This window comes from Miscanthus floridulus, chromosome 6, assembly GCF_019320115.1.
Source record: "Miscanthus floridulus cultivar M001 chromosome 6, ASM1932011v1, whole genome shotgun sequence".
NCBI classification, from domain to species: Eukaryota; Viridiplantae; Streptophyta; class Magnoliopsida; order Poales; family Poaceae; genus Miscanthus; species Miscanthus floridulus.
Window position 1 is genome coordinate 7161434 of NC_089585.1, and position 27552 is coordinate 7188985.

General features: G+C 47.3%; 2 protein-coding genes, 1 long non-coding RNA gene and 1 pseudogene across 3 annotated transcripts; 3 read left to right on the forward strand and 1 right to left on the reverse strand.

Moving 5' to 3' along the window:
- Positions 1-290: 290 nt before the first annotated feature.
- On the reverse strand, positions 291-5046 carry LOC136457534 (mitochondrial-processing peptidase subunit alpha-like). Its single transcript, XM_066457564.1, has 13 exons — positions 4881-5046; positions 3639-3884; positions 3250-3546; positions 2990-3157; positions 2730-2897; positions 2551-2631; positions 2389-2455; positions 1825-1919; positions 1479-1551; positions 1324-1394; positions 1175-1224; positions 784-896; positions 291-696 (listed from the first exon to the last, which is right to left on the reverse strand). The coding sequence occupies exons 1-13, from the start codon at positions 4914-4916 to the stop codon at positions 644-646; spliced, it is 1518 nt and encodes a 505-aa protein (XP_066313661.1). The 5' UTR covers positions 4917-5046; the 3' UTR covers positions 291-643.
- Positions 5047-5210: 164 nt separating this feature from the next.
- Positions 5211-7919, forward strand: LOC136457535 (uncharacterized). The gene is made up of 4 exons (XR_010759743.1): positions 5211-5428; positions 6923-7285; positions 7370-7497; positions 7623-7919. It is a non-coding gene; the product is annotated as an uncharacterized lncRNA (long non-coding RNA).
- Positions 7920-12899: 4980 nt separating this feature from the next.
- LOC136460159 (uncharacterized) lies at positions 12900-13658 on the forward strand. Its single transcript, XM_066459973.1, has one exon. The coding sequence runs from the start codon at positions 12900-12902 to the stop codon at positions 13656-13658; it is 759 nt and encodes a 252-aa protein (XP_066316070.1).
- Positions 13659-17932: 4274 nt separating this feature from the next.
- On the forward strand, positions 17933-19267 carry LOC136460160 (NAC domain-containing protein 75-like; annotated as a pseudogene).
- The last annotated feature ends 8285 nt before the right edge of the window (positions 19268-27552 follow it).

Sequence of the window (27552 nt, forward strand, 5' to 3'; positions counted from 1 at the left end):
AGACACTGCAGGTCACTGTTCGAAGCTCAACACTATTGCACTAGCAAACCTGAGAAAAGTTACCGCGGTAAGATTTAAAGCCATACATGGATAGGGATGCAAGTTCCAGGAACTAGTTTTCGATCATTAAGTGAACCCAAAACTTGCTAAAACGAATTAGAATGGCATACCATGTAATTAATTTAGGGGAGAAATAAACCAAACTAACTGACCCGAAAAACACCAATGGTCGGTTACCTACTTACACCATCATAAGGTACACCATAACCATTTTGCCTCAAACACGAATCTGCAAACTTCAGTTCTGTAGAATCATTATTCAGGTGCTTCAACATTTTTGTCAAAGGTTTACGAAAATTTTGTACACTCTTTGGGGGCCTTGTCACAGAAAGAGGGACCAGGGTTCAGTTAAATTTACAAGCTCGTTACTGGTCTATCACCAGCATCAACCACATGAATGCTCCGCAAAGGAAAGGGAAAAAGAAGGCAATTGTGAAGTGATCACAGATTTAACAAACAAAACTGTATGAGATTCCTTATTTCTTCTGAAACTGACCAAGAATCATGGCCTTAGGCGTGAATGACAAGGGACCGCTAAACTTGTCTAGAAAAAAAGGTGATAAAATGAAGGGTCATGTACTCCTCATTTTGAGTGGAACTTGCCACTGACCGACTCATAAGTTGGCATGTTCAGAACTGCAGAATGCAGACGATAGGTCAGAAACATTCTAGTGGAATTCTAGTTGATATCGCACAATGTAAAGGTGACTAGCTGTCACTTACCGTTTCCATGAGATGCCATTGTCAATGGCGATGAAATGATCTTTTCAGCAACAGATGTTACATCTTTCAGAGTAACACCATCAATAGCCTTGAGAAGGTGCTCAGCAGGTTTCCTGCAGGGTTTTTATGAAGCCATGATTAGGTGGACCGGTGAGCATGACACAGAGATAACAAAATAGAAAAGCATCAGCAGTTGAATATATCTTTCATTGACATATACATAATAATAACATCCATGAACATAATATCTACAATAGCAGCAGGAAACATTTGATACATGCCGTCTCTCTGAAGCAATATCATGACAGCATCCTGTTGTGACCTCGAAGGGAATAGAATCACAGCTAAAAGGTGAAATTATCACAGCACTATAACATTCAAAACACATTACCTTTCACCAAATGCCAAAACTTGGCGCCCAATGTCTTCTGTTAGTGATGCCTATAGTTTCAATTATTCAAGTGAACCATCAGCAGTCACAGAAATGTATAACATTTTGTTTTAGAAAAAGAGAAAAATATTTGAAACATTCCTATATACCTGCGATTCCAGGTTCGCCAGTATCGCTGATTTAGCTGAGGCTTTAGCACGGTCTAGTTGGCTTTGGTCAACTGTAATGAGAATAAATGAAGTTCCAGGCAGGCAAGGAATCTAACTAACAGGAGCCCACAGCCAAGATAGGATAGTTGGGATACCTTGTCCAGGAGTTGCAAGGGAAGTGAGCTCTCTTGCTGCTAGGTCAATAGCTTTAGGAACAAATGATGCATCCTGATTATGAGATAACACTTTGTTATGATTTGTATTTGAAATATAAACTATGAACACTATGTTCATTTCTGTAATGATCGTTTTAACTCCTCCAATGAGTTTGCTATGTGATGCTGTAAGCATGGTTTGAGTTTTCACACAGAAAAGGTAACATATGTACTGTAACAAGTTTTAAGTGACCGTTTCCTCCCAAAACATACATATGATTACATGATATTTACTAAAATGACTACATTATGCATGACTTAGCAAGCTTGTGAATTTAATACTTACAGTAGATGTATGGATTCCAAAGATGCCAGTATTACTGTGAACGTCCTTGAAAGCAGAGATTGACTTGATCTGATCAAATTCATTTACTAGATGGTCTGCACAAGCCACAAAGCACACCTCAAATTCAGGGATTGGTATGATCCTGACTGCTTCGATTTGTGAGATTATTTTTGTATTTCATAGTGCTTCACATTATGGTAAAGATCTACACTAGATGAAATGAACATAAAAGAATAGTTATGGTGCAATCCGAACTAGAACAACTAAACCTTAGTGCACTTGTTGATGACACTACTAGATCAATAATACTTCTCCAACAGTGTGAAAGTTGAACAACATATTTTACAGTTTGTGTTGCTTTGTCCTATAAGATCTTGATAAAGAATAACCAATTCAGGGTGAGCAGTATCAATCTAGTACAAACTGGGAGCAAATCCTATTTGAATTATTAACCAGTCAGATAGTTGAACAACTCCAAGTCTCCAAATGCACCCGCAGTTTCTCAAAAGAATACATAGTATCTGGCATGCTAAAGGGTAAAATATAAACATCTGTTCTACTTACTTAGACGCGAATGCAGCCCCTTTCCTTGCCTTCCCCAAGAAAATTTGCCACCACCGCCCAGAAGTGTCTGTAAAAGATGTAGAGCTCTTAGTTAATAAAACATTCAATTGGCATACCTTGTTTAGTAAAATAGTGAATCTCTCAACAAACTGCCTAATGAACCTGAAGAACTGATACGGTCACAAAATCTTTTTCTTTGAGCCAACCACTTGGGACCTCGAATGCCAATGCAACATCTGTGTTCTATTTTGCAAGACAAAGGCGAAAGTAAGGATAGAAATCTAGGTGATGAAAGCGGTTAGATAAGTGACTTGATGAATGGACTGAATCCTAATGCTTACCGATGAATCTGCACTTCTTCTGTATTCTCCACCAATGTAGGTAGATTTTGGCCTTGTTGTTCCAGATACACTGGGAATGTCAGACAGAAGGGGTTCAGCAATAGATACCAATTCATCATGATCAACACCTGAAGCAGCTAGAACAATTCGGGGAGCAGTGTAGTTCTCCTGATACCCATGCAACAAAAGGTACAAATAACACGTCAACAAGGATACCAGGACATAAAGAATACTAAAGAAATTCTGGAGATGAATCTCACAATTATAAATTGCTCCAGGACATCTGCATTCAATTTGCTAATTGCATATTCTGACGCAATTAGTGGGTTTGCTAAAGCACCAGAATAGCCAGTAGAATGAAGAGCCTCCAAAAGGAAATTTTCAGGATTACTTGATGATTTCGCAAGCTCTGCCTTTAGCCTCAAAATCTGAAAAGGAAACATGTCACTATGTCAGCAAAGAACATGATACATTAAACTAAAACAGACATGTGGAAGGGGATGACACCAAGATGAAATACCTGTTCCTTGACCTCCCAATCAAGAAAAGCAGGGTTGCGTACACAATCAATAAGCAACTCAACCATTTCAGGCATGTAAGTCTTCAGGGCCCCGTAAGTGTAGCTCATCATCTCACGGCTAGCAGATGCTTTGGCACTGCCACCTATTGCCTCAATTTCACGCACAACCCGCAATTCACTCCTGTTGGCAGTGGTTGCGAAGGCCATTGTCTTCAACAGTTGACTGGCACCTGTTGTTTCAGGTGCTTCATATACAGAACCACAATCAACATAAACTCCAACAGAGCAAGATGATCCCTGAATAGGAAATAGAGAACACCCTATTATTATCAGCTGCTGATGAGGGCATGGATGGAATGAGTAACCATATAAACACAAAGACGACATACTGCAGATGTCTCAGAGGCTATTTTAACACCATTGGGAAGTGTTGTGACTCTTGTCTTGCCAGCCTCCACATGATCAGGTAGCGGAGGAGGAATAGTCACGCCCGGAAGTGTGAAATCTGGAGGAGGTATTTGATTTGACCGCGCACCAGTCAACCAGGTCCAGAAGCCACCAGACGACCCCTGTGCAACACTTGTGCTGGCACACCTGATTGCAACATTCATCATTTGAGCATCTGCCCCATGCCTCTGAAATAAAAGGAAAGCACCTATATTACAGTTCAGTGGTCAATGCCGTAAAGCTTCATACGAACACCCCGAGAAAATCGTGCTGACTCTTTGTTTATTATTACAGTAAAGGTATGCTTGCAGAGCAATATCTTGTGTAAGGAATCAGAATGACGGAGTTTTATACATCCTCACATAAAAAAGGGTTGTCTACATAAAAAACCGTGGCGCTATCTTCTGTCTATAAACAGACATGAAAACTAGTATCATAAGTGGTAATGAATGATTGAATGAAATGAAACATTCTTCAACATCACACCGCTTATTAACTAACACAAAACATCACAAGGGTTTCAAACACATGCACTGAACAAAATAACTACAACATAAGCATGTAATCGTGAGAAGTAAACACTGGTGGTTTGAGGAGTTCAAGCCCATTTTTCAGTCAAGACTTGTGAGAGGTAACTAGGGATTTCGAAATCATATATTTCAGTTGATCCATCGTAACCAAATAAGAAAGGGTCAGTGTCCAACAGAAACCAAGTATTAAAATGGAACCAATTCTAGCATGCATTAAAAGTTTACTATGTCTAATACACTGTCAGGATGGTTCAGGGATCAAGCAACTAACACGACCCCTTGAGAACAAATGATCAGCGCGGACTTAGCAGAACTCACTCTACTAAAGTTTTCATGCCTTCACAAACATTCGCAAAAGCACGGATTCCACTTGCCCCCCACAGCCCACATTCACATAACAATTCTACAAACAAGCTAGAGGGTACTGAACATCGCATCTCAAACAACCACGTCCTCAATTCAACAGACCACGCTACGCATCAAGCCCGCGTGAGTCCGGACGACGGGAAGGTTCCGACAAGAAGGATCCTCCGCCTCGCGACGCGACCACAAGCGACGCCGCTGCGGATCGGCGGATCGCACCCAGATCTACCGGAAATGAAAGGAGCCAAGGAGGTCAAGGCAAGGGTAGGGTTCCAGGCGTGGGCGGCTCACCTTGAGGGCGCCGAGGCCGGAGGCGACTCGGTACATGGTCGCAGGTTCCTGTGGCCGAGTGGCTCGATGGAATCGTCGCCGGTGGCGTGGAGGAGGCGGGGGATGGAGCAACCAGGAACTCAGGAAGGAGATGGCGACAGGCCGTGAGACAAGTGGACGGCAACGAATCGAGCTCTCACACACTCGAGAGGGGTGTGTGCATATCGAGCGAGAGAGGCCGTGCATGTGCGGCCGGCCCATTCATTTTCGGCCTACAAATGTGGCCCATATAGGCCCAAATTTGTTAGTCTCTGTTGGACCTGCCGGATCATATCACGCGTGAACCGCCGCGCCGTGCCCGTGGCCCGTGCACGCCGAGATGGGGCGAGGCGATCACCGGCGCCGCTTGCTGGCTCCACCGTCTTCGGTGCCGGTGGCGAGGCGAGGGCTGGGCCACAGCATGCGGGAGGACGGTCGCGGTTCGCTTGGCGCGGCGACTGACGCCGATCGCTGCCAGGAGCACAGTGAGACGCGCAATCGCTTCGCAGCCCCGTGCTGGCGCCGAGCAGGTGAGTTGTTTGGTAGATTGCCGATTAGGGATTTCGTCGCTTGCTTTGCGCATCCGCTCTCAGCATATCGACTTTCTGGCAGAAAGTTTGTGCAACTTGTGAAGTATCTCGTTAATTTCGTTGCATTTCCTTATGTGTTTGGCGCGGGTGTTCTATCACCGGAGTAGATTGCTCTCAATTCCATCACAGAAAAGTGGAGAAATTCCTTCTGCGAGTGCCAAACTGCCAATAGGTGAAGGTGAAAATACGCTAGGCATGCGCATAGCTTCGATCACCTGCTCGATGAAATGCCGGTGTCAGTTCATAAATAGCAGTTGCAGCGTTGCAGCTGGCTTGCATTTTTTTCCCGGGCCCCCTGAAGATTTGCTCGTACAAGGCTGTCAGATGGTCCCTTGTGCTTTTGTTGGGCTGTTTGCCTGTTTCTGTATGCGTTGGACATAAGCATGATGATATACGGGCCAAGTGCCCAAGTTGCCATGGGCAAATCGAGATTTGGGCAAAGAGTTTGGTGCATGAATAGGGTTGGTATATGCAGGTGATTGGTCGTTGTGAGCGTAGGTGCAGGGTCGTTGGTTGTTTGAATCGTACTTTGTGAGCAGTTAGTGCTGTTGATCGGATCACGATATCGTATCTGGTAGAAGGCACAGATCAAGCATGCAAACTGTACGAGGCCTAATGCGTGGTAGCCTTCTGTAGCTGAAGGCGGTATGGTTTTACTGAACCTACAATTCAGTGTTTGTCGTTGCATAAGCGGTAGCTGGTAGCGAGAGGTTGCTAGTTAGCTAGTCTATTGGTGTTAGTTTCATAGAGTCAATGTAAATCACCTTTGCCAATGGTGGTTACTCCAAAGTCCAGGCACACCTTTTATCACTTACAGTACATCGTAAGTGTGACAAAAATGGCCCCCAATTCTGCCACTTGCTGATGATGAGCATGTGGAGCAATTCGTTTCACTCTGAGCTTTTTTGGTGTGTGTGTGTGGGTGGGGGGGGGGGGGGAGCAATTTCACTCTGAGCTTTCATGAATTGCTCACTCTTTTGCTAACAGTATCGGAATCCAAGGGTCAGTGATCTTCATTTAGCTGTTATGTTAATTAGCTCCTTGAACAAACCTTTCCTACACCCCTGTTTTGTCTGAACCTTAACATATACTGTATCTTGAAGAAACCCAGCTGAGCAAACCCAGTTGTATAGGAAAAAAGAAGCTGATGACACATCCAATGGCTTGATCAAACCATTCATATCCCCCAATTTTTAGAACACAGATTCACAGTATTCTCAAGTAGCTGATGCATAGGCCTGGAAGCAGCAGAGCCAGTGAGATGTAATCGTTTATGACAGGCAAAATGGGGTAAACTATCTCTGTTTCTTCAATTCAATCGCTTACGCCTCTCACTACATTTCCTCATGCATGTATGTAATGTTGCTTCTTCCCATAAAGCCGCAGCTGTTTCAGCTTGATCATCTAATGATTGTTGCTACCCTTTTTGTCCAGTGGGTATACATATACACTTAAAATAACCATCAAGGGAAGGAAGCAGCATGTGCTTGTTGAAGCTCGTGCCTGATGATGTTGAAAAGTCCTCATGGCGCATGGGAGGGGGACCTGTGCTGTCTGCCCCAAGTGCCGAGTACGACCAGAGCAGGTGCAGTGCAGACAGCAGCACGCATGGTACTTATCATATACGACCTCGGCGTCCCGTCTCGCCTGCCTCTAATCTACTCCTACTCTATCCGCTGTCGTCATCGCGTGGCATGCAGGCTAGCCGGTGATCAACTGTAAAAACCGCGACGCGCCAACACTCTGTTCCTGCAGCTGATGGCTGTTCCCATCTTCCTATCGCCCTAGTTAGGATAGGTAGGTGCATATCTGTTGTCACGGAATGTGTCGAGAGGTCGATAACCCGACCTGTTTGACTGATCTTGCTCTATGTGTGCACAGGTTGTGTGCCGCGCAGAGAAAGCTGTGATCAATGGACCGTTGAACAACGCGTCTGCTCTGCTACATGTATTATATCGATTCAGGTGGACGGTCGGGTTTCAGAGAGATGGCTGCTCAGGTCTTATGTGGTACCACTACTTCACTCTTCACTCACGCTAAGAGCCTAGATCAGTCAAATGCATGAGTACATTCTGCTAACTAAGTAATACTCCTGCATTACTATTTATTAGCCTTTCTGGGGTGTTGCTTTCAGCGAAGCCAGAAAAAGAACGTATTTGCAGTGCACTCATGGCATCAGGATACGTATTTGCTGCGACTTGAGCATCGGCGATCAGCGTTTGCGCGCCCACCAAGCAGGTGGCGACGGATCCGTCGGTTGGCCAGAACCGCGACTCCTAGTGTATGTATGTACGCACAGACGTCTCCTCTCGCTCCCAAAACAACTCTCGACCGACCCGCTGATGATGGCGTTCCCAAGCCTGCTGCCATGCTTAGTCAAACGTGATTGGGTTGATTAGTCCTAACATTTATGAGCCCGGACCGAAGCCGAACGAGGTGTCACTGCTATACCACTGTGTGTCTTCTTGACGGACCACAATGAGAAAGGGGCCGAGGGACATTAAGTTAACACAAGCCAGATGACGACGACGACGACGACGCACGGAACGATCGCCGCCGGCCGCATGCGCGGCTTCTCCGTCTGATGGCCGCACGCGCGCGTCGTCCCGCGAGACGTCGTGTCGCCGTTGGGAGGGGTTGTCAGGTCATAATGGCCCGATTTGCCCATGAGAGGCACAATGCAACACACGGGGAGGTGGACTGGTCGAAGAGATCGCTTGGATTGCCCTACCTACCTTGGCTTTCTACTCTTGTTTTTCTTTTATTATATATAACAAGAAGAAAAATCCCTTCCTCGCTCTTTTCACGGGATTGGATGGAGTGAGGCGGAAGGGAAGAGAAGGGACAGCAGCAGCCAGTAGCAGACCAGGGCCGGGACCTGCTGCTGGTGTCCGTCCAGGTGTTGTTGTTGAACAACCCAAGCAGCTGGCCCTTTCGCGCTTTCTCGGACGCCGACGATGCCGACGCCGACGCCGTGGCGTGGCGCCGTCGCGGTCGCGCGCCCAGTCCCACGCGGGGACAAGCCAAGGACCTTAGGCATATGATACCTGTCCGTCCGAGCAGGGTGGCCCACCCTATGGTCCTCTGCGAGTGGGGCCACCACCAGCCCTGCCGCTGGTCTGGTCAGGTTCATGCTGTGTTCTGCAGTCTGGGCTCTGGGGTCTCCATACATGACAGCAATGGGAGGGGAGCCACAGGGATAGCTGAACGGTGGTGTCCGGGGCAAGTGGCGCCTGGGCCCCAGCTGTTCGGACTTCGGACAACCAGTCGATTGTGATCTGTGCCTTGTGCATTCAAGTTACTGGTACCATTGAAGCAAATTTAGCCACGCACGCAGATAACGCGGGCCTGCAGTGTTCCTCCCGTATTTTCTTGTGCTAATTCTGAACATCAGGACCAGTGCCCCGTTAGAAGTGCAATCTTGTGTCCGTACGATGGGATCACATTTCATCGTCAATAGTTATCATTGGATCCACTCAGTTTTCTAAAAGTTATCCGCTTAAAAATACATACATTAGCCACTTAAGTTTGCATCTTAAGCACGTAAAGGAACCCCCTAAATTTGCACCACCTATATCATTCACTACTGGATTCAGGTTCTTTGCCGAGTGCCTGAGGCACTCGACAAAGGCCAAATTGCACTCGGCAATTGCACCACCTATATCATTCACTACTGGATTCAGGTTCTTTGCCGAGTGCCTGAGGCACTCGACAAAGGCCAAATTGCACTCGGCAAAGCCTTTGCCGAGTGCGACACTCGGCAAAGAACACACAGCAAAAAATTGATCGGCAAAGTCCTCTTTGCCGAGTGTCTTTTATCGGGCACTCGACAAAGGCTTTGCAGAGAGCCCGGGGGCACTCGGCAAAGAAAAACGACCGTCACGGCGCCAGTCCCGTTGACGGTCGCTTTGCCGAGTGCCAACCTGTAGGCACTCGGCAAAGATTTTTTATTTTTTTTAAAAAAATTCTTTGCCGAGTGCCCTCTATCCAGCCCTTGGCAAAGATGTTTTATTTTTTTCTAAAAATTCTTTGCCGAGTGCCCCCTGGCCGGCGCTCGGCAAAGTTTGAGATTTTTTTTAAAAAAATTCTTTGTCGAGTGCCCTCTGACCGGCACTCGGCAAAGTTAATTTAAAAAAAAAATCTTTGCCGAGTACCATGGTCATGGCACTCGGCAAAGCTAGAAAAATGGTTTTCCGAACGCCTATTTTTCCAGCTTTGCTGAGTGCTGTGACCATGGCACTCGGCAACAGGGTCCTTTGCCGAGTGGAACACTCAGCAAAGTGACCAAAAATGGCAATTTTTAATTTTTTTTATATTCCATCATGACAAATAAATTCATACAAACATATATCACATATATATCTCATTCATCACATATATATCTCATCCATCACATATATATCTCATCCATCCACACATCCATCCGCACATATCACATTCATCACAATATATATCACATATATAATAATAAGTGCTCAAGTCTATCCAAATAAATCCACAAGTCCATCACAAGTCCATCAAAGTCCACAAGTGCATCACAAGTATATCACAAGTCCATCACTAAGTGAACAACAAATGAAAAAAATACAACGTGCACTCATCTCGGCAACTACGACTGTGGTGAAGGCCCAGCTCTATCATTCGAAGGTGCATGAGATGGATTATTTGAACCACCGTCAGATAGAGACTGCACAAAGGAGAAAAGATTGCATGTGAGACAAGATTATTTGGATAGCTAATCTAGGAAGGTAGAGGCCATACAAGCAAATCACAAGCGAAAGTAAAAAAACTTTCATACTCATAGGAGTAGCTACACTGCAGGACGCGGAGGCGGAGGTGGAACCAACAGCCCAGCTGACAGAGAGAAGCCCACACGTTGCCCAAGCCCTTGTAGGAACTCCGTAATGTCCGTCAGCCTCTACGCCTGGGCCTGCTGCTCGGCCCGCTCGGCCTCTAGCTGGGCTGCCATCCTCTGCTGCTCGGCCTCCAGCTCCTGACGTTGTCTCATTTCTTGTTCCAGTCGGGCCTACAATATTTTACTCTAATGTTTTAGTAATGCAAAGCTAATTAAGGTGTGTAAAGATCAATATATGACGAGTAAAACAGGAATAACCTCGAGTGCATCGACCCAATGCTGTGCAGCGGTCGACCGTGTGCGAATGGCCGGGCTCTCGCTCGTGCTCCATGCTCGGATCTAGGAGAGAGAGGGAGTAGAGGCCGTGTCGATAACGCCGTCGCCAAACCAGAACTGCCCATGCTTCTTGCCTTGCCCCGCCCTCTTGACGGCCTCTCAATCGAAGTCCTGGGTGCTCGGATCGTGGTTTGGCTCATGGAGCGACCTCACCACCTTAGTGTACTCACTGATGCGGAAGTGGATGCTCGGGTTCGTATATGCCTCGGGCGGGTCCTCCAGGTTGAAGGAGACATCAGACGTCGCCTTGCCCTTGTGGGCCATACACCATACCTAGAAGTCCGAGTAAGCCTAACCACTATGTGACGCCAACTGCGAGAAAGACATCACGATGATTAGAAATCAGGCAGAACTGAGCGTCACAATAGATAAATGAATTCGCATACCCATGCTTGTTTGTATCCGGCGAGGCTACGACTGCCTTGATGGTGTGCTGGACCTTGCATCTGCAAACGACGGTCCCGGGCATCCTTGTGCATCTTGAGGTACTCCTCCGTGAACCACCTCTCAACCATCATCGTCCAGCACTCGAGATACGCTTGGCACCACCAGGGAATCATTTACACGTCATCAAGTATTAGACATATAAGAAGATAAAATTAAACCAACTTAATCACAAAACGAATCAATATTGATGTTCTTCATTTACCTCAAGGTACTGCTCCCGGGTCAGCTGCATCTCTCTTGCGTCTTTCTTGGTTTTCCTCTCTCCAAGCTTCGACCCGTAGTAGGTTACGATGGCCTAGATGCGCACCTCATGATGCATGTCGGTGACGAGTTTTTTGCAGGCTTTGGTAGTCACCTGCTCCGCCCTGGCCTCAAATCCCTCCTCGCATCTGTAATAAGTCTACATACAAAAGCAATGTATCGGTTCATTATTTCAAGAAAAGTCCAATGAATGCGACGTATTGAGCAATGTTGTGCGAGGAAGACTTACCCAAAACTCTACCTTCACCCGCGCCGCCTTGTTGGGGTACTCCGCATCGAGGGCGACGGCGTAGTCCGGCGTAAATCCATTCTTCGCAAGATGTTTACCCATTTTCACCTTGTTTACCCTTCTCCTATTTCCACATTTGCTGCAGAGACACAAAACTAGGCAATGTCCTTTAGCAGCCTTATCAAATGCACTGTTCAAGAAAGCATCGGTCTTGTTCATCCATTCCGTGGTGTAATCATTCTGACTTCTTTAGCCCGTGTACATCCACTAATGGTCATCCATCCTTTAACATATGTATCAGCGAGTAATGTAACCATCAATTGCATCTGCATGGTGTTCCTACTGTCTAATAGGTGTGGATAGGTCCTAATCCCACCCGCGGATGCGTAGATGAGGTTAGTTTTCATGCTCTACTCCTATCCAAGACAGAATTTTGGCAGCACCTCCCCGTTGTTCTCCAGATACATGTCCCGCCAAAGAAGAGTGCGTATCCGGAGAACAACAGGGAGGTGATGCCAAAACTCTGTCTCGGATCAGAGCAGACCATGGAAACTAACCCATCTACGTATCCGCGGGCTGTCCAAAAAACATGGACAATCCAAAACAGATACGGTTATAGATATGCAAAGATCTGCATACCTCCAACCGTATCTCTTTCGAACGGGAGACGCCTAACTGGGTTACACGATCTACGACCATGATATGAAAAGAGGGGTTATACCTAGGGTGGCGGCGGAGTCAGGCTAGCGGGGCTGTGTCGGGTCGGTGCAGTGGCGAGGCAACGCGATGCAGGCAGACCGACACGGCGATGGGAACTCTGACTCGGCTCTGACGGGCTCTTCTCTATAAAAATAGAACAAAATACTATCATTTAAAAAATTGGCAGAACCTCCCCTGCACGGTGAGGTTTCCAAAACCTGCAAAAAATAACGGCACGATGGCCGACAAGCACATATGTCTCAAGAGAAGCCATGTAGTTTGGATATCAATCCATGCAGAAGAATATATCCAAGTATTACCACTACTTCTACTACTACTTCCACTATTGCTACTACTACTACCACTAGTTCTACTACTACTACTACCACTATTGCTACTACTACTACCACTAGCTCTACTACTACTACTACCACTACTTCTACTACTACTACCACTAGCTCTACTACCACCACTACTTCTAATACTACTACTACCACTAGCACTACAACAAGAGAGAGGGCATACCTAACGGGCGCCGAGGGTAGGGGTGGGCGGCGTCGGGGTCGGGGTCGCTGGAGTCGGGAATGGGGTCGGGCACGGGAGCCGTCGGGGCAGGCGGTCCACGGGGCGCGGCCGGGGGCAGGGCCGGCTCCTACTCCTCTTCCTACTTCTCCCCTCCTCCTCCCCCTCCTCCTCCTTCTCCTCCTCCCCTCCTCCCCCTCCTCCTCCTCCTCCGCCCCTCCTCCATTCGCCGGTGTTGGCAGGCCGGCGTGGGCGAGCTGGCCACGCTCGGCACACGCGGGCGCGGGGGCGAGGGCTGGCGGGGCTCGGTGGCTAGCAGGCGTGGCACACGGGGAGGGGAGGGCGGCGCACGGCATCGACGGTGGGGAAAGGCTGCGGCGCGCGGCACGAGGAAGGGCGTCGGCGGTGGCTGGTGGGCGCGGCGCACGGGGAGGGGAGGGCGGCATGCGGCGTCGGCGGGGGGGGGGGGGGCTGTGGTGGGCATCGCGCGTCGCGGGGAAGGGCGGCGGCGCGCGGCGTCGGCGGTGGCTCAGTGGCTGGCGGGCGCGGCGCACGGGGAGGGGAGGGCGGCGCACTACGACGACAGCGGGGAAGGACTGCGGTGGGCGGCGCGTGGCGCGGGGAAGGGCGGCGGTGCGTGGCGTCGACGGTGGCCCGGTGGCTGGCAGGCGCGGGGACGGCCGCGGGCGCGGCGCATGAGGAGGGGAGGGCGGCGCGCGGCATCGGCGGCGAAGAAGCGCTGCGGCGGGCGGCGCGTGCGCGGGAAAGGGCGGCGGCGCGGGTCTGTCTGTCTGTGTGACTGCCCGGCCGAATTCGCCTAAGTGCCCCCATCCACCCCTTTGCAACTTTGCCGAGTGTCCCGATCCGGTCGTCGGCATAGTTTTTTTTGAAATACCTTTGCCGAGTGTCCCTGTGAAGGCACTCGGTAAAGAGGAAATTTCTAAAAAAATTCAAAAACCCTCTTTACCGAGCGTCTTATTCTTGGCACTCGGCAAAACCCCCATTTGCCGAGTGTCATGCCCCGGCGCTCGGTAAAGTTTTTTTTTTTATTTTGGCCTCCAAATTTTTTGTGCAGCCCTTTTTAAAGTACCAGGAACTCCTCGTTAAAATTTAGGGATTTTTTGTGGCTTTTTGATATATTTAGTTACTTTATTTCGTTTACTTGATTTTTTTGAAAATATAAATTTGAACTGCATGTGGTACGAATAATGGAATTTAATGATTCAAAAAATAATAGTTATGTTACTGAGTGTAGTGTGAGGCCGTATCCAGGAACGAACCCGAAGTTTCGGACATCTTGTTCACGAAACATGACCGTGAACTTGCGTGCGAAGTGTTTTTAAATTCTATAAAAAACAAACGAAGTCCGAAAATCATGAAACTTGTTGAGATGTCGTGATATCGTATGTGGAGGCTATGATAAAAATTTCAGAAGATTTCGTGCATGTTGTCACGTACGATGCTTACAAACCAGGACATCGTGCGTGACAACGTGCACGAAATCTTCTAAAATTTTTATCATAGCCTCCACATATGATATCACGACATCTCAACAAGTTTCATGATTTTCGGACTTGGTTTGCTTTTTATAGAATTTAAAAACACTTCACACGCAAGTTCGCGGTCATGTTTCGTGAACAAGATGTCCAAAACTTTAGGTCCGTTCCTGAATACGGCCTCACGCTACACTCAGTAACATGACTATCATTTTTTGAATCATTAAATTCTATTATTCGTACCACGTGCAGTTCAAATTTATATTTTTTGAAAAAAAATTCAAGTAAACGAAATAAAGTAATTAAATATATCAAAAAGCTATAAAAAATCTTCAAATTCTAACAAGGAGTTTCTGGTACTTTAAAAGGGCTGCACAAAAAATTTGGAGGCCAAAAACAAAAAAAAACTTTGCCGAGCGCTGGGGCATGGCACTCGACAAAGGGGGTCTTTGCCGAGTGCAAGAATAAGGCGCTCGGCAAAGAAGTTTTTTGAATTTTTTTTAGAAATTTTCTCTTTGTCGAGTGCCTTCACGGAGGCACTCAGCAAAGGTATTTCAAAAAAAATATATTTTTTTAATTCCTCCCTTTGCCGAGTGCCATAGCTGTTAGGCACTCGGCAAAGACATTTCAAAAAAAAATATTGAATCTTTACCGAGCGCCGTGTCAGGGGCACTCGGCAAAGTATTTTTCAAAAAAAAAATCTTTGCCGAGTGCCTAACAGTAGGCACTCGGCAAAGAAGGACGTGGCCGAACACCGTTACGCGGGGCAGCCTATGCCGAGTGCCGCGCTTTTGCCGAGAGCCTGGCACTCGGCAAAGAAGTCCTTTACCGAGTGCCTTTTTTGTCGAGTGCCCGACACTCGGCAGAGAATTCTTTGCCGAGTGCAATTCTTTACCGAGTGCCCGATTTTTGACACTCGGCAAAGTAGTTTGCACTCGACAAAGGCCCTGTTTCCAGTAGTGATTGTGAAAAATAATTTAGAATAGCCGTATTACGCATATCTACCATTAGAAAAGATAATACTACGTACGAAGTAACCCCTAAATTTGTTTTTTAAATTACCCACATCTAAAATATAATATAATATAAAGTAGCCCCTTTAATATGTATCTACATTGCCCACTTCTGTAGTTATACAAAATAAACTAAATATCTTTCGAATCTATGTTTAGATCGACATCCATATAATCTATTGTGAAAATATTTTTTAATAATATATGTTTCCAAATCGCACACTTTTCCCACCATTAAAATGAAAGTGAGATAAATGTTACTATGTGATATGTTGTGGACCAAGTAAACATGTAGTGGATTGTGATTCGTGGATTGAGTTACTAGTATTGAAGCAAACTCCTCTTTTTTCCGTGTGCAGTATTTCTCCCACATTTTCTTGTGCTACTATTGAACATCAGAATCAGCACCCTGTTAGAAGTGCCCCCTTGTCCGTGATCTAATTGATCACATTCATGTAAACTCCTCTTGATTATCAATGGAATTCCTTATCCAGAAAAAAGCATGCCAGATTTTTCTTTTTTTACCACCAAAACTCCACATGTCACAGGGACAAACCGGACAAGGAGATGTGGCAAGATTCTCTTTGGCAGTGGTGCAAGCGGTAGAGTCTTACCGCCTGTGACCGGAAGGTTCTGAGTTCGAGTCGTGGTCTCCTCGCATTACACAGGCAAGGGTAAGGCTAATCACTGACACTCTTCTCCAGACCCCGCATAGAGTGGGAGCTCTTTACACTAGGTGCGCCTTTAGTCTTTGTTTGCTCGTGGCTTCTATCATCTGCTGTGCCACAACTTTTGGTAAGATAGGTAAAAATGCTTAGGTCTAACCGTCCACGAAGCATTCTCCGTTGCTTTAAAAACTATATAGGCCATGCGTATTCTGGATGCATAAAAAATTAGATGAATGTATTTGTCTCTTTTATCCTCGGCTAGTGGTTTAATTTGAGTTTATTTCTAGCTCATTACAATGCCTTTTAGTGTTTAATAAAAAGCTTACATATCTATAAAAGTTCATGAATTTTCAATGTTTGTAGGAGAAGCTAAGGTTGCTCCTTTGTCCACGCATGCGATGCAGCAGGCGCATATTTTTTATGTGCTCTACCCTCTATACCCAGTTTGTAGTACTAAAAGTATTCGAGGTGTTGGGGCCGGGCCATCAAGTGTTGTACTGCTCCATTTGCCTTGGGTAGGAAGCAAGCTCTGGGATTCACCTCTCTCTCTGTCCAGCTCCAGCATCACGCACTCTCATGGCAAAAAGGATCATCATTTGAGCACAAGGCCTCCTCCATATGCCCATGTGAGACCTCTTATCTCTGTTATATCTTGCTCCTGCAATTTGCAAACTTCATTATTGTGCAGTGGAAAGAAATTTCCCCTTTCCATCATCCCATGCATGCAATGCAAGCTAGAGAAAAAATAACAATAATGACCAAAAAAACCCTTGACCAATCCTCACATGTTTACTTTATGTGAACCGTGATTATTAGGCCCTTTTCTTACATTGTGCACTGAATAACCTAAGTGGTTTACTCGTTGCTGATGTCAGATACTCAGATTTGCGTGTTTGATAGTATATGCATGCAAGCTAATGCTGCTACCTTGAGCCTACTTGGCTAGATAGTAGTAGATACAATCTCTCTCTCTCTCTCTCTCTCTCTCCGCGTGGGAGTGAGTGCACTGCAGGGTGTGGAATCTGCAGTAACAGCTGTGGTGTGGTGTGGTGAGGCAGCCGTTCTTCATATGCCTTTTGCTTTTGCTTGTCCTAGCTTGCCAGCCAGACAGTCCCTGAACTTGAAAGTCTGAAAGCCCAATAAAAAAACACTTGCATCAACAGTAAACGTCTAAGGCAAAGGTGCATGCCGCGGCACCATCTTACGGGCAGTTTAATTATAATTAATCAAGCATAGATGAAAGGTGTCCATGTCTTGTGTCGTGCTTAAGCGAGAGCGAGAGAGAGATAGAGAGAGCTTGGGAGGAGAGGGGGCCCTTTAACTTTTCCTCAAGGGCTAGAGGGGTGGGCTTCAGTTAAAGTAGGCAGGAATTCTGCTCTCATGTATTAAACCGGTGAAAGCAGCTGCCTGCCTGCCTCGATTTTTTTATATGTACCACCTCTCCCTCACTGCTCGCTCTCCTCCTTTGCACCCCTAGTACTACTGCTCCTCCGACTTGCTCTTCGGTTTGCTTCTCTTGCCTTCGTTCACCTGCTTGTTTCGATTCGATCCATCTCGTGTTCTTGCTGAATTTGCTTGATGACCATATATATGCTTGTTTTGATTTTACTTTGCAGCGCAGCAAGACGGAGAAACAAAGAATCATCCCTCCCCTACTACTACTACTCATGCATGCGCACTGCCTCCTGGTGCCGCGTATGAACCAGACATGAATAGGGGGCACAGCAGCAGCTCCAAGCTCATCAACGAGAAGCTCGAGGAACACCCGGTATCTCCACCGCGAAGCACTGCCCCCACTGCGGCGAGAAAATCGACAGCAAAACCGGTATGTAGTAAGTATGTGTCAACTGTCAAGTTGACAATAATTTCGTTTTGCCTTCGTATCTTGTGCGCACAGTTGCACCCCCTCAGCTAGCATCAGTATCATACTACCATGAGACTTGGTGGTGCAACTTATTTTGATGGGATTAATTGCTGTAACTGCAACAAGGATTGGGTGGGGCTGCCGGCAGGCGTCAAGTTCGATCCAACTGACCAGGAGCTGATCGAGCACCTCGAGGCCAAAGTGAAGGATGAAGGCTCGAGATCTCACCCTCTCATCGACGAGTTCATACCCACGATAGATGGGGAGGACGGCATATGTTACACCCACCCGAGAAACTTCCAGGTGATCGATGGAGCTCTATCTAATAAACTAGGCATTAGCAGAAATATTTCTGAACCATATACTTATACAGTCATATTCCTGGCCTTTCGAGCTTTGCTTTTCATGGAGTGATATATTGTATGTTGGGATTGTTTCACCATGAATTATGTGCCATGGTTTGGATTTGGGATATGGCATATATTCCCTTGTTCTCGATGTGCTCTACCCTCTATTCTTAGTGTTGTCTACATGTGCTCTTGGGTAGGAGTATATGCAAAGAGAATTATTGTTTATGGAAAGTTGTGCCTACCCTGATCTTACCTCTCTCAGCTCCTCTCTGTCATGATGGTAAGATGCTTCTGAAGTTTCCAAATAGGTTTCTTTCCTTTCTTTCTCTTATCTTTTCCAGAGGTTTGTTGCATCTTTCAAGAAACATTGGCCACCCACCCAGCTCTCAGTTTCTAACACTACAGTTCTTGCATCCATATGCCTTGCATGTGCTGATGATCATCATCAGGTGTGACGAGGGATGGCCTAAGCAAGCACTTCTTCCACCGGCCGTCCAAGGCCTACACGACGGGCACGAGGAAGAGGAGGAAGATACAGACGGAGTGCGATGTCCATAAGGGCGAGACGAGGTGGCACAAGACTGGAAAGACGCGGCCGGTGATGGTGAACGGCCGGCAGAAGGGGTGCAAGAAGATATTGGTACTGTACACTAACTTCGGCAAGCACCGCAAGCCGGAGAAGACGAACTGGGTCATGCACCAGTACCACCTCGGCGACCTAGAAGAGGAGAAGGAGGGGGAGCTGGTGGTGTGCAAGATCTTCTACCAGACACAACCCAGGCAGTGCAGCTGGTCCTCCGACCGGGGCGCCGCTGCCACTGCCATGGCAGCAACGACGACGGCGACGCAGGAGCAGCATAGGAGGGATAGTGGCAGTGGCAGCTGCTCGTCTAGGGACCACGAGGTGTCAGCAGCATCGTTCCCGGCCGGATACACAGTCACCACGGCCGTCGAGATGCACTTGACCATGAGGTGGAGCAATCTTCCACAATCACCAAATTGTGGTCATGCTCAACACACTCATGCGCCTCCTTCTTAGGCGCATCCTCCTTGAATTTACCATCATCTCATGTGGAGGAATCACCGTAGAAGCTTAGAGTGTAGCCAACATATCATGAGCATTCTCCAAGTCCCACACACGTCTAAAAACATCATCATGTAAAGCACACTTAGATAATAGAGAGCACAATGATCAAGTTGTAAGCAATCCTCTTGTGCTTGGGTTAAGTTGTCCTTATCCAAAGCGTCATGAGAAAAACCAACAACAATGATCCACCATGCCTTGGGACCCAATTCACGAAAATGATCAAGCATATGATGTTTCCACCGTGCATAGTTTGTGCCATCAAAAATGTGTGTGTCACAAACAACCTCTAGCCCAAAGTTTGCCATCCTCTTGGGTCAGTGAAGACCACAAATGAGAGACCTAGCTCCGATACCAATTGAAAGGGTCGAGATGACGACTAGAGGGGGGTGAATAGTCTTTTCTAAAACTTAATCGTGTCGGCTAACCGAAACAAGTGCGGAATTAAACTAACGGTCTAGCCAAGACTACACCCCTCTATCTATATTCACTAGCATCTTTCAAAGATACTAATTAAGCAACAAAGGTGCCGGGCTAGCTAGAGCTCTCCTAACCAATTCTAGAAGCAAGGTCACACAAACCTATGCCACTAGTACTTTAAGCGACAAGGGAGCTCCTACACATTCTAGTAAGCAAAAGCCCAAAGCCAACTAAGCTCACTAGCAATGCTCAATAACAAGGCAACCAATGCCAAATTAGAGAGCGCAATTACTTAGCTACACAAACTAAGCAATGTGACTAACAAGGTTACGCAAACCAAATTAGCCACACAATGGAGCTACTTCTATGCTACACAAGCAAGAAGGTAACTAGTAAGCTACACAAGCTAACTATAAGAGCAACTACACAAGCTTAATATGTATAAAAGTAATTGCAAGCTTGTGTAATAGGGATGCAAACCAACAGGAAGAACAAGGTTGATACGATGATTTTTCTCCCGAGGTTCACGTGTTTGCCAACACGCTAGTCCCCGTTGTGTCGACCGCTCACTTGGTGGTTCGGCGGCTAATTAGCATCACCCGCTAAGCCCGCACATTGGGCGCCGCAAGAACCTACCCCAAAGATGAGGGTAGCTCAATGACATGCTTTACTAAAGTTGCTCTTTGCGGCTCCCACGGGGCGAGCACAATGCCCCTCACAAAGCACTTCTCCGGAGCGCCCACAAGCTTCTTGCAGGCTTTCATGGAGACCACCACCAAGCCGTCTAGGAGGTGGCAACCTCTAAGAGTAATAAGCACCACCGGCTTGCAACTCGATCACCTAGTGCCACTCGATGCAACCTCACGATGCAATCGCACTAGAATCGCTCTCTCACACAATCGAATGATCACTATCAAATATATGTGAGATGGAGGGCTCCTAAGCACTCTCAAGCATGGACACTAAGTCCCCCAAGGTGCTCAACTCCAGCCATGGCCGAAGGCCACTTCTATTTATAGCCCCAAGGGCTAAACTAGCTGTTACCCCTTCACTGGGCAACTGTTGGGTCGACTGGACGCTCCGGTCGTGTTGACTGGACGCTGGACCTCAGCGTCCGGTCGCCCGATGATAGCCATGTGTCACCTGCATTCAACAGTATTCTTCCGATCTCAATGGTCATCTTCTAACCGGACGCAGCAGCTTCAACTGACCAGACGCTGGGCCCTTAGCGTCCGGTCATTTATAGTAAGGTACCGACCCCGACCAGACGCGTCTGGTCGAACGTGATCGGACACAGCCCCCAATGTCCGGTCACTCTCTAGTGACACTGCTTCGTCCGACAACAGGATCGGACACTACCACCAGCGTCCGATCACCTTCAGAGCTAGTGTTCGGTCGACTGACCGACGCTGCACGCTGACTGCCACCACTGACTGGACACTGAGCCTCAATGTCCGATCACTGCGTGACCAGAGTCTGGTCCACTCTGTGGGACCTTTCTCATCTCCATTTCTTCACTGAATTGATCCACATCAACTCCAACTTCATCTCCTTTGTAAATGTGCCAACACCAACAAGTGTACACCACCATGTATATGTGTGTTAGCTTTTCACAATCATTTCCCAAAGGGTTAGCCACTCAACTTGTCACGCCACTCAATCCTAGCGACGATGCAAAGTTAGATCACTTGAGTGGCACTTAGATGACAGATATGCAAACAAGTTTGCCCCTCTTGATAGTATGGCCATCTATCCTAAACCTGGTCATAAACTTCTCTACACACCTATGACCGATGAAATGAAATGCCCTAGGTTATACCTTTGCCTTGCGCATTCCATTCCATCTCCTCCAATGTTGATGCAACATACGCACCAACATGATCAACAATGATATGATCCACTTCATATCATCATGTGATCATATTGGTTCATCGATCTTGACTTCACTTGCTCTTCACCGTTGCCATCGTCCATCGATGCTAAGTCTTGCTCAAGCTTCACTGCCACGCGGGTCCATCACTCCAAAGCCTTCAACTTGCCCTTCACGCTTGCAACCGGTCCATCAAGCCAAGTCTTGTCTTGATCTTCTCCACCTTGATCACATGACTCAATGTCATGTCTCATGTGCAATAAGCTCCTTCATCACCACATGTGTGAGCTTTGCAACATCTCCAAGCCATTTTCACCTTCATGGCATTTGTTGCTCACACACATGTACTTGTGGACTAATCACCTATGTATCTCACATAAACACAATTAGTCCACCTAGGTTGTCACTCAATTACCAAAACCAAACAAGGACCTTTCACCGGTGCATACATCTCAATATAAATCATATGCCCCTATGCGCAAAGGAAAAAAAAACTACCTTCAGAAGATTGTGCTGAACTTTTAAGTTGAGTGTTGTCTGGTCTGTAAATGTTCAGTTGGGTGCTTTGAACTTGTGTAACTTAGATGCTAGTTCAAGTTATGTTGGGTACTTTGAACTTATGCTATGGGGTGGTGCCTGAGTTATAAACATGGTGCTAAACAAATTCCCTAATTGTTAGAGCATCTACAAGAGTATCCTATTTTTTCATCCAAAAACATGTAGTTTTTCAACTCCTAAAAAGGTACTGAGAGGAAAAAAAAGAAGGCCATCTCCAAGAGTTTCCAATAATTTACTCCTAAAATATAGAATATAATTTAAATCAGGAATCCTATACTATTCCTAAATTATCATAATCACTTTTATATATTCCTTCTCTCTTGTACATTTGCATCAGGAACCCTTTCCTACTCCTTATTCTTACCCACACCCTGCCATCTTTAGATTGACCGACTGACAGAAAGTCATATCCGCGCGACCATGACTACGCGCAAAGTTACGCGAGACGGGGGAGGACTGACAGATAGAAAGCATTATCCGCGCGACCGTGACTACGCACAAAGTTATGTGCGACTGGGGTGGATTTCCCAAGTGGGTAAATTTTAGGAGCATGGATTAGGAGTTGCGCGACTGCGACTACGCGCAAAGTTACGCGTGATGGGTGAGGATTGTCCAAGTGGGTAAATTTTAGGAGCATGGATTAGGAGATGTTGGAGAGGGATTTTTCTCATCTTGCTAAAAACCAAGGATTAGAAAGAGAAATAGGGTACTCTTGTAGATGCTCTTATATTTTCGTCTAGAAAATCTCTTCTCCATGCCTATCTCTATATTGTATTATATTTTCTGTCTATATATATATTAGAGTTAAATGCATGAGAGGCCCTTGAACTTGTAATAGGGTGTCACTTAGGTCCATGAACTTAGAAAATACATTTCTGAATACCTAAACTTGCTAAATGATACACAACAGGTTCATACTTCCCACGCGGATATTTTATCTGACGTGGTAATGCCACGTGGTAGAAAATATGCAGTGAACCCCTAAAATCTAAATGGAGCTAGATGTGTATGCATCATTGTTGGACGAAGCAGGGCAGCAAGGAAACAATGGAGCACGAAGCAGGCGAGGAGGTGAAAGGACCCGACAAGCTGGACGATGTGCCCGGTTGAAAGCTCTAGTTTGGTTTTGGTGAATTGATGAAAACCTTAGTGCAAACCTAGTTTATCAAAAGTGATTATGAGATAGGTAGCACTAGTCCAAGTGGTGGAGCAAATGAAGATCATGACATGATGATGGTGATGTCATGGTAATGATCAACAGCCTGTTCGATTGGCTGGTTCGTATCGTTGCTGGTTTATTTATGTGAGAGAATTAATGCTGGCTAGTTCATGTGAATAGTATCCATGTGAGGGGACTGGCCAGCCAGCCCCAGCCGATCGGGGCGCAAGTGGTTGGACTTGAAAAGAAGAAAGAGAAAAACAAAAGGCTCAAGGCAAAGGTATAAATGGTAGGAGTTATTTTATTTCGGTGATCAAGACACTTAGTGAGTATGATCACATTTAGGTTCGATAGCCGTACTATTAAGAGGGGTGAAACTCGTATCAAAATGTGGTTATCAAACTACCACTAGATGCTCTAATTCATTGCATATGCATTTAGGATCTAGTGGAGTGCTAACGCCCTTGAAAATGTTTATAAAAATATGCTAACACACATGTGCACAAGGTGATATACTTGGTGGTTGGCACATTTGAGCAAGGGTTATAAACTTCATCGGCGGAGTGTCCGCCCGTAGAGTGCGGACAGTCCGACGGTGCCACCGGCTCCCTATATAGAAAAGACGGAGGTCACTGTAAGTGACCGGACGCTGGTCTTAGTTGGACCGGCGCGTTCGGTCAGTGGCAGCAGAGGGCGCGCTATTTCGGTCTCATGACCGAACGCTGGCACGAAAACTGACTGGACGCTCAGGGCCTGAGTCCGGTCAGTCTGACGTATGATGACGTTGAGTGACTGGATACTGGGTGTGTCCGGTCGAGCATGACCGGACGCGTCCGGTCGTGATTTCTCGCTTCTATATGCTTACTGGAAACGACCGGACGCTGAGGTCCAGCGTCCGGTCACTTCACAGCAGCGCGTCTGGTCATTACTTAACCGTTAGGATCGGGCGCTCAGTATTTAAAGAGAAGAGACACGTGGCGTGCATCGCATGACCGGACACTGGGGTCCTACGTCCGGTCAATATGACCGGAGCGTCCGTTCGCCCCGTGTTCAGTGCAGTGAGTAGCCTAATGACTCTATTTCGTGGGGACTTCTATTTAAGCCCCATGACCGGCTCAAAGCTCACTCTTTTGGCCATTTGCATTGACATAGCAATCTTGTGAGCTTAGCCAAAGCCCTCCCTCTCATCTCCATCATTGATTTATCATCTTTGTGAGATTGGGAGAGAATCCAAGTGCATTGCTTGAGTGATTGCATCTAGAGGCACTTGGTGTTCGTGTTTTTGCTGTGGGATTCACTTGTTGCTCTTGGTGGTTGCCACCACCTAGACGGCTTGGAGTAGTGGAGGAGGATTAGCACGAGTTGATGATTGTTCGTAGCCATCTCCGACGATTGTGAGGGGACTTGTGCCTTCCCCGGCGGAATGCCGAAAGATAACTCTAGTGGATTGCTCGTGTCATTGAGTTACCTCACTTGTGGGTAGGTTCTTGCGGTGTCCAATTGTGTGGACGAGGTTCGTGCAACACCTCTTAGCCACCGAACCACCAAGTGTTGGTCAACACAACGGGGACGTAGCGTGTTGGCAAGCACGTGAACCTTGGAAGAAAATTGGTTGTCTCTTACCCTTTGTTATTCTCCCGATGATTGATAAAGTATTCATCTCATGATTGGTTCACTCCTCTACGCGGTGGTATTATCACCTCACTTACTCATTTACATTCCCGTAAACTAGCTATATCAAGCTCTTTAGTGTAGCTCGATTTGAGAGCTTGCTTTGTGAATTAAGTTCATCTAGTAGAGCTCTTTAGTGTAGCAATTGTGAGAGCTCTTAGTGAGTAGTGACCTAGTGGATCGTGTGCCTAGTGATCATAACAACTAGAATTATTGGATAGGTGGCTTGCAACCCTTGTAGAGCTAGAGCAAGTTTGCATTTATCTATTTGTTATACTAATCAAATTGCTCTAATTGATTTGTAGATTTTAAATAGGCTATTCACCCCCTCTAGCCATATTAGGACCTTTCACCCGGCGCGGATGTTCTGGGAGTCGTGGCGGAGGCAGTCAAGGTAGAGCAGCAGGCGTAGGTGAGCATCTGGACGCAAGTGGCACAGCGGCAGGCAGCCCACCCCGTGTCCGTACGAGCCATGAGCTCGCTCGTGTGTCCGCTAGCCAGCCGCGATGCAAATCCCTTTATCCCACCTCGGCCATGGCCACACGCACGAGCTGCTGCTCGCCTTGCCTCGCCTCATCCCAAGACCATGCGCCATCATCACCCTGCATAAGTGGGCGCCCTCGCCGTGGCCTAGGAGCCAGCCCGAGTCCCATATGTGCCTCAACCGAGCTTGCCATGGCCGGCTATTTAAGCGGAGCACGTGTACGCCACGACCACCTTTGCGCCCTTTCAAAATTTGTCCACACCAGTGCCTCCCATTCCAATGCCTCGCAGACATGAGTGCATCCGGTTGTTAGCTAGCCCCTGGACAAGAGCTCGTTGCAAACCACCTTCGGTAAGTGACGAATTTTTGAATCTCGTGGAATTAGCCGCCATGTCCGCCAGAGCTGAAGCTCTGCTGTGGCGCTAATTTTTTCCTCTCTGTTCTATCCAACACGTATTTTAGCTTCGCCTTAACACTCCATACATGACCTTAGCACAGTATGGCCGGTCTCCTCATCATTCGCCGGTAGCACCCCAGTGCTCGCCGCCCGCCTGCTGCATGCTGTCGTCGCCGTCATGTGGTCAGTTGTCATGTGACCTCGACGCCCTACCGCGGGAGGAGCCCTCCGGTGCGTCGCTAGAGTTCCCGGTGTTCCCCACTGACGTCCTCTTCTGGGGCACCCACGACAAGGTAACCAACGCCGACCTAACCACGCCCCCACCGCCCGTCGCCAGCGCTAGCGCCGCCGCCGCGAGCTCCTCGCCCTCCGGGCGCAGGAAGGAGAACCTGGTCATCGACACCTCGACGTAGCCCGTGGCCCTGAGCACGCCGCCCATGAACTCCCCGCTGTCGGCAAGCCAGATGCCCGGGACCGCCGACAAGATGAGGTCCCCGGTCTACGCCAGGCTGCGGTCGCTGCGCCGGCTGTTGAGCAGAGGCAAGTAGGCCGTGGTCGGCACCTCCTACAGCCCGCGCGGCGCCGGTGACATCGAGTAGGGGCCCGCTGAAGCCGAGTCCGCCCGCCCGCCTAAGACGCCTCCGTCGGCGAACTGATCCAGATCCCCAAACTTGGCTCGGCTTGGAGCTGAAGGCGAGGTCACTGGCAAGCGGCGACGTGGCCAGGGGCGAGCGCGGCATGTACAACACTTGGCAAAGCAGAGGCGAGGTGGGCGGCGCGTGTCGCTCTGCGGCATTGCGCCGAATAGGTGGCGTGCATGTCCTGGCGAGGACAGAACAATGACCTGTTCGAGATATTCCATTTAGATTTTTAGGGGGTTCACTGCATATTTTCCCACATGGCAATGCCACGCCAGATAAAATGCCCGTGTGACAAGTATGGACATGTGGTGTATCATTTAGCAAATTTAGGTATCTAGAAATGCATTTTCCAAGTTTATAGACCTAAATGACACACCGTTACAAGTTTAAGGGCCTCTCATACATTTAACTCGATATATTATTCTCTTCTATATATTTGCCATTCAACAGCCTGTTATTCAACAACGCTCCTCACCGCTCAACAAACAAAACAACCCACTCGCAATCGGAACCCACCTGCAGCTGCAACCGTGAAAATGACTTCCTCCGTGACCATAAAAATCCGAACAAAGGTTTTTTTGACCTGTTTACAGTGCGAAACCGTAAGACATGTTTCAGCAGTATAGTCTAGAATCTCCCTAATTTACCGTGACCATAATCTAGAACTTTTTTACCGTCTCGTCAAACTTCATCAGCAGGCTATTGAAATTCACCCTTTCCATGAATCCTTGTGCGCTTAGTTTCTGCTGGTTCGATTAACAAACGGAAAATGGGCGTTCTTCAAAAGACGGCCAATTCTAAGACACTGCAGGTCACTGTTCGAAGCTCAACACTATTGCACTAGCAAACCTGAGAAAAGTTACCGCGGTAAGATTTAAAGCCATACATGGATAGGGATGCAAGTTCCAGGAACTAGTTTTCGATCATTAAGTGAACCCAAAACTTGCTAAAACGAATTAGAATGGCATACCATGTAATTAATTTAGGGGAGAAATAAACCAAACTAACTGACCCGAAAAACACCAATGGTCGGTTACCTA

What these genes read in the sequence shown, in the direction of transcription:
- LOC136457534 (XM_066457564.1), bottom strand. Translation starts at nt 4,916, where the DNA reads ATGTACCGAGTCGCCTCCGGCCTCGGCGCCCTCAAG. An exon ending in CCGGCCTCGGCGCCCTCAAG is followed by an intron (nt 3,885 to 4,880) that starts GTGAGCCGCCCA and finishes CTTTTATTTCAG; the next exon opens with AGGCATGGGGCAGATGCTCA. An exon ending in TGACCGTATCAGTTCTTCAG is followed by an intron (nt 2,456 to 2,550) that starts GTTCATTAGGCA and finishes CATCTTTTACAG; the next exon opens with ACACTTCTGGGCGGTGGTGG.
- LOC136460159 (XM_066459973.1), top strand. Translation starts at nt 12,900, where the DNA reads ATGGGGTCGGGCACGGGAGCCGTCGGGGCAGGCGGTCCACGGGGCGCG.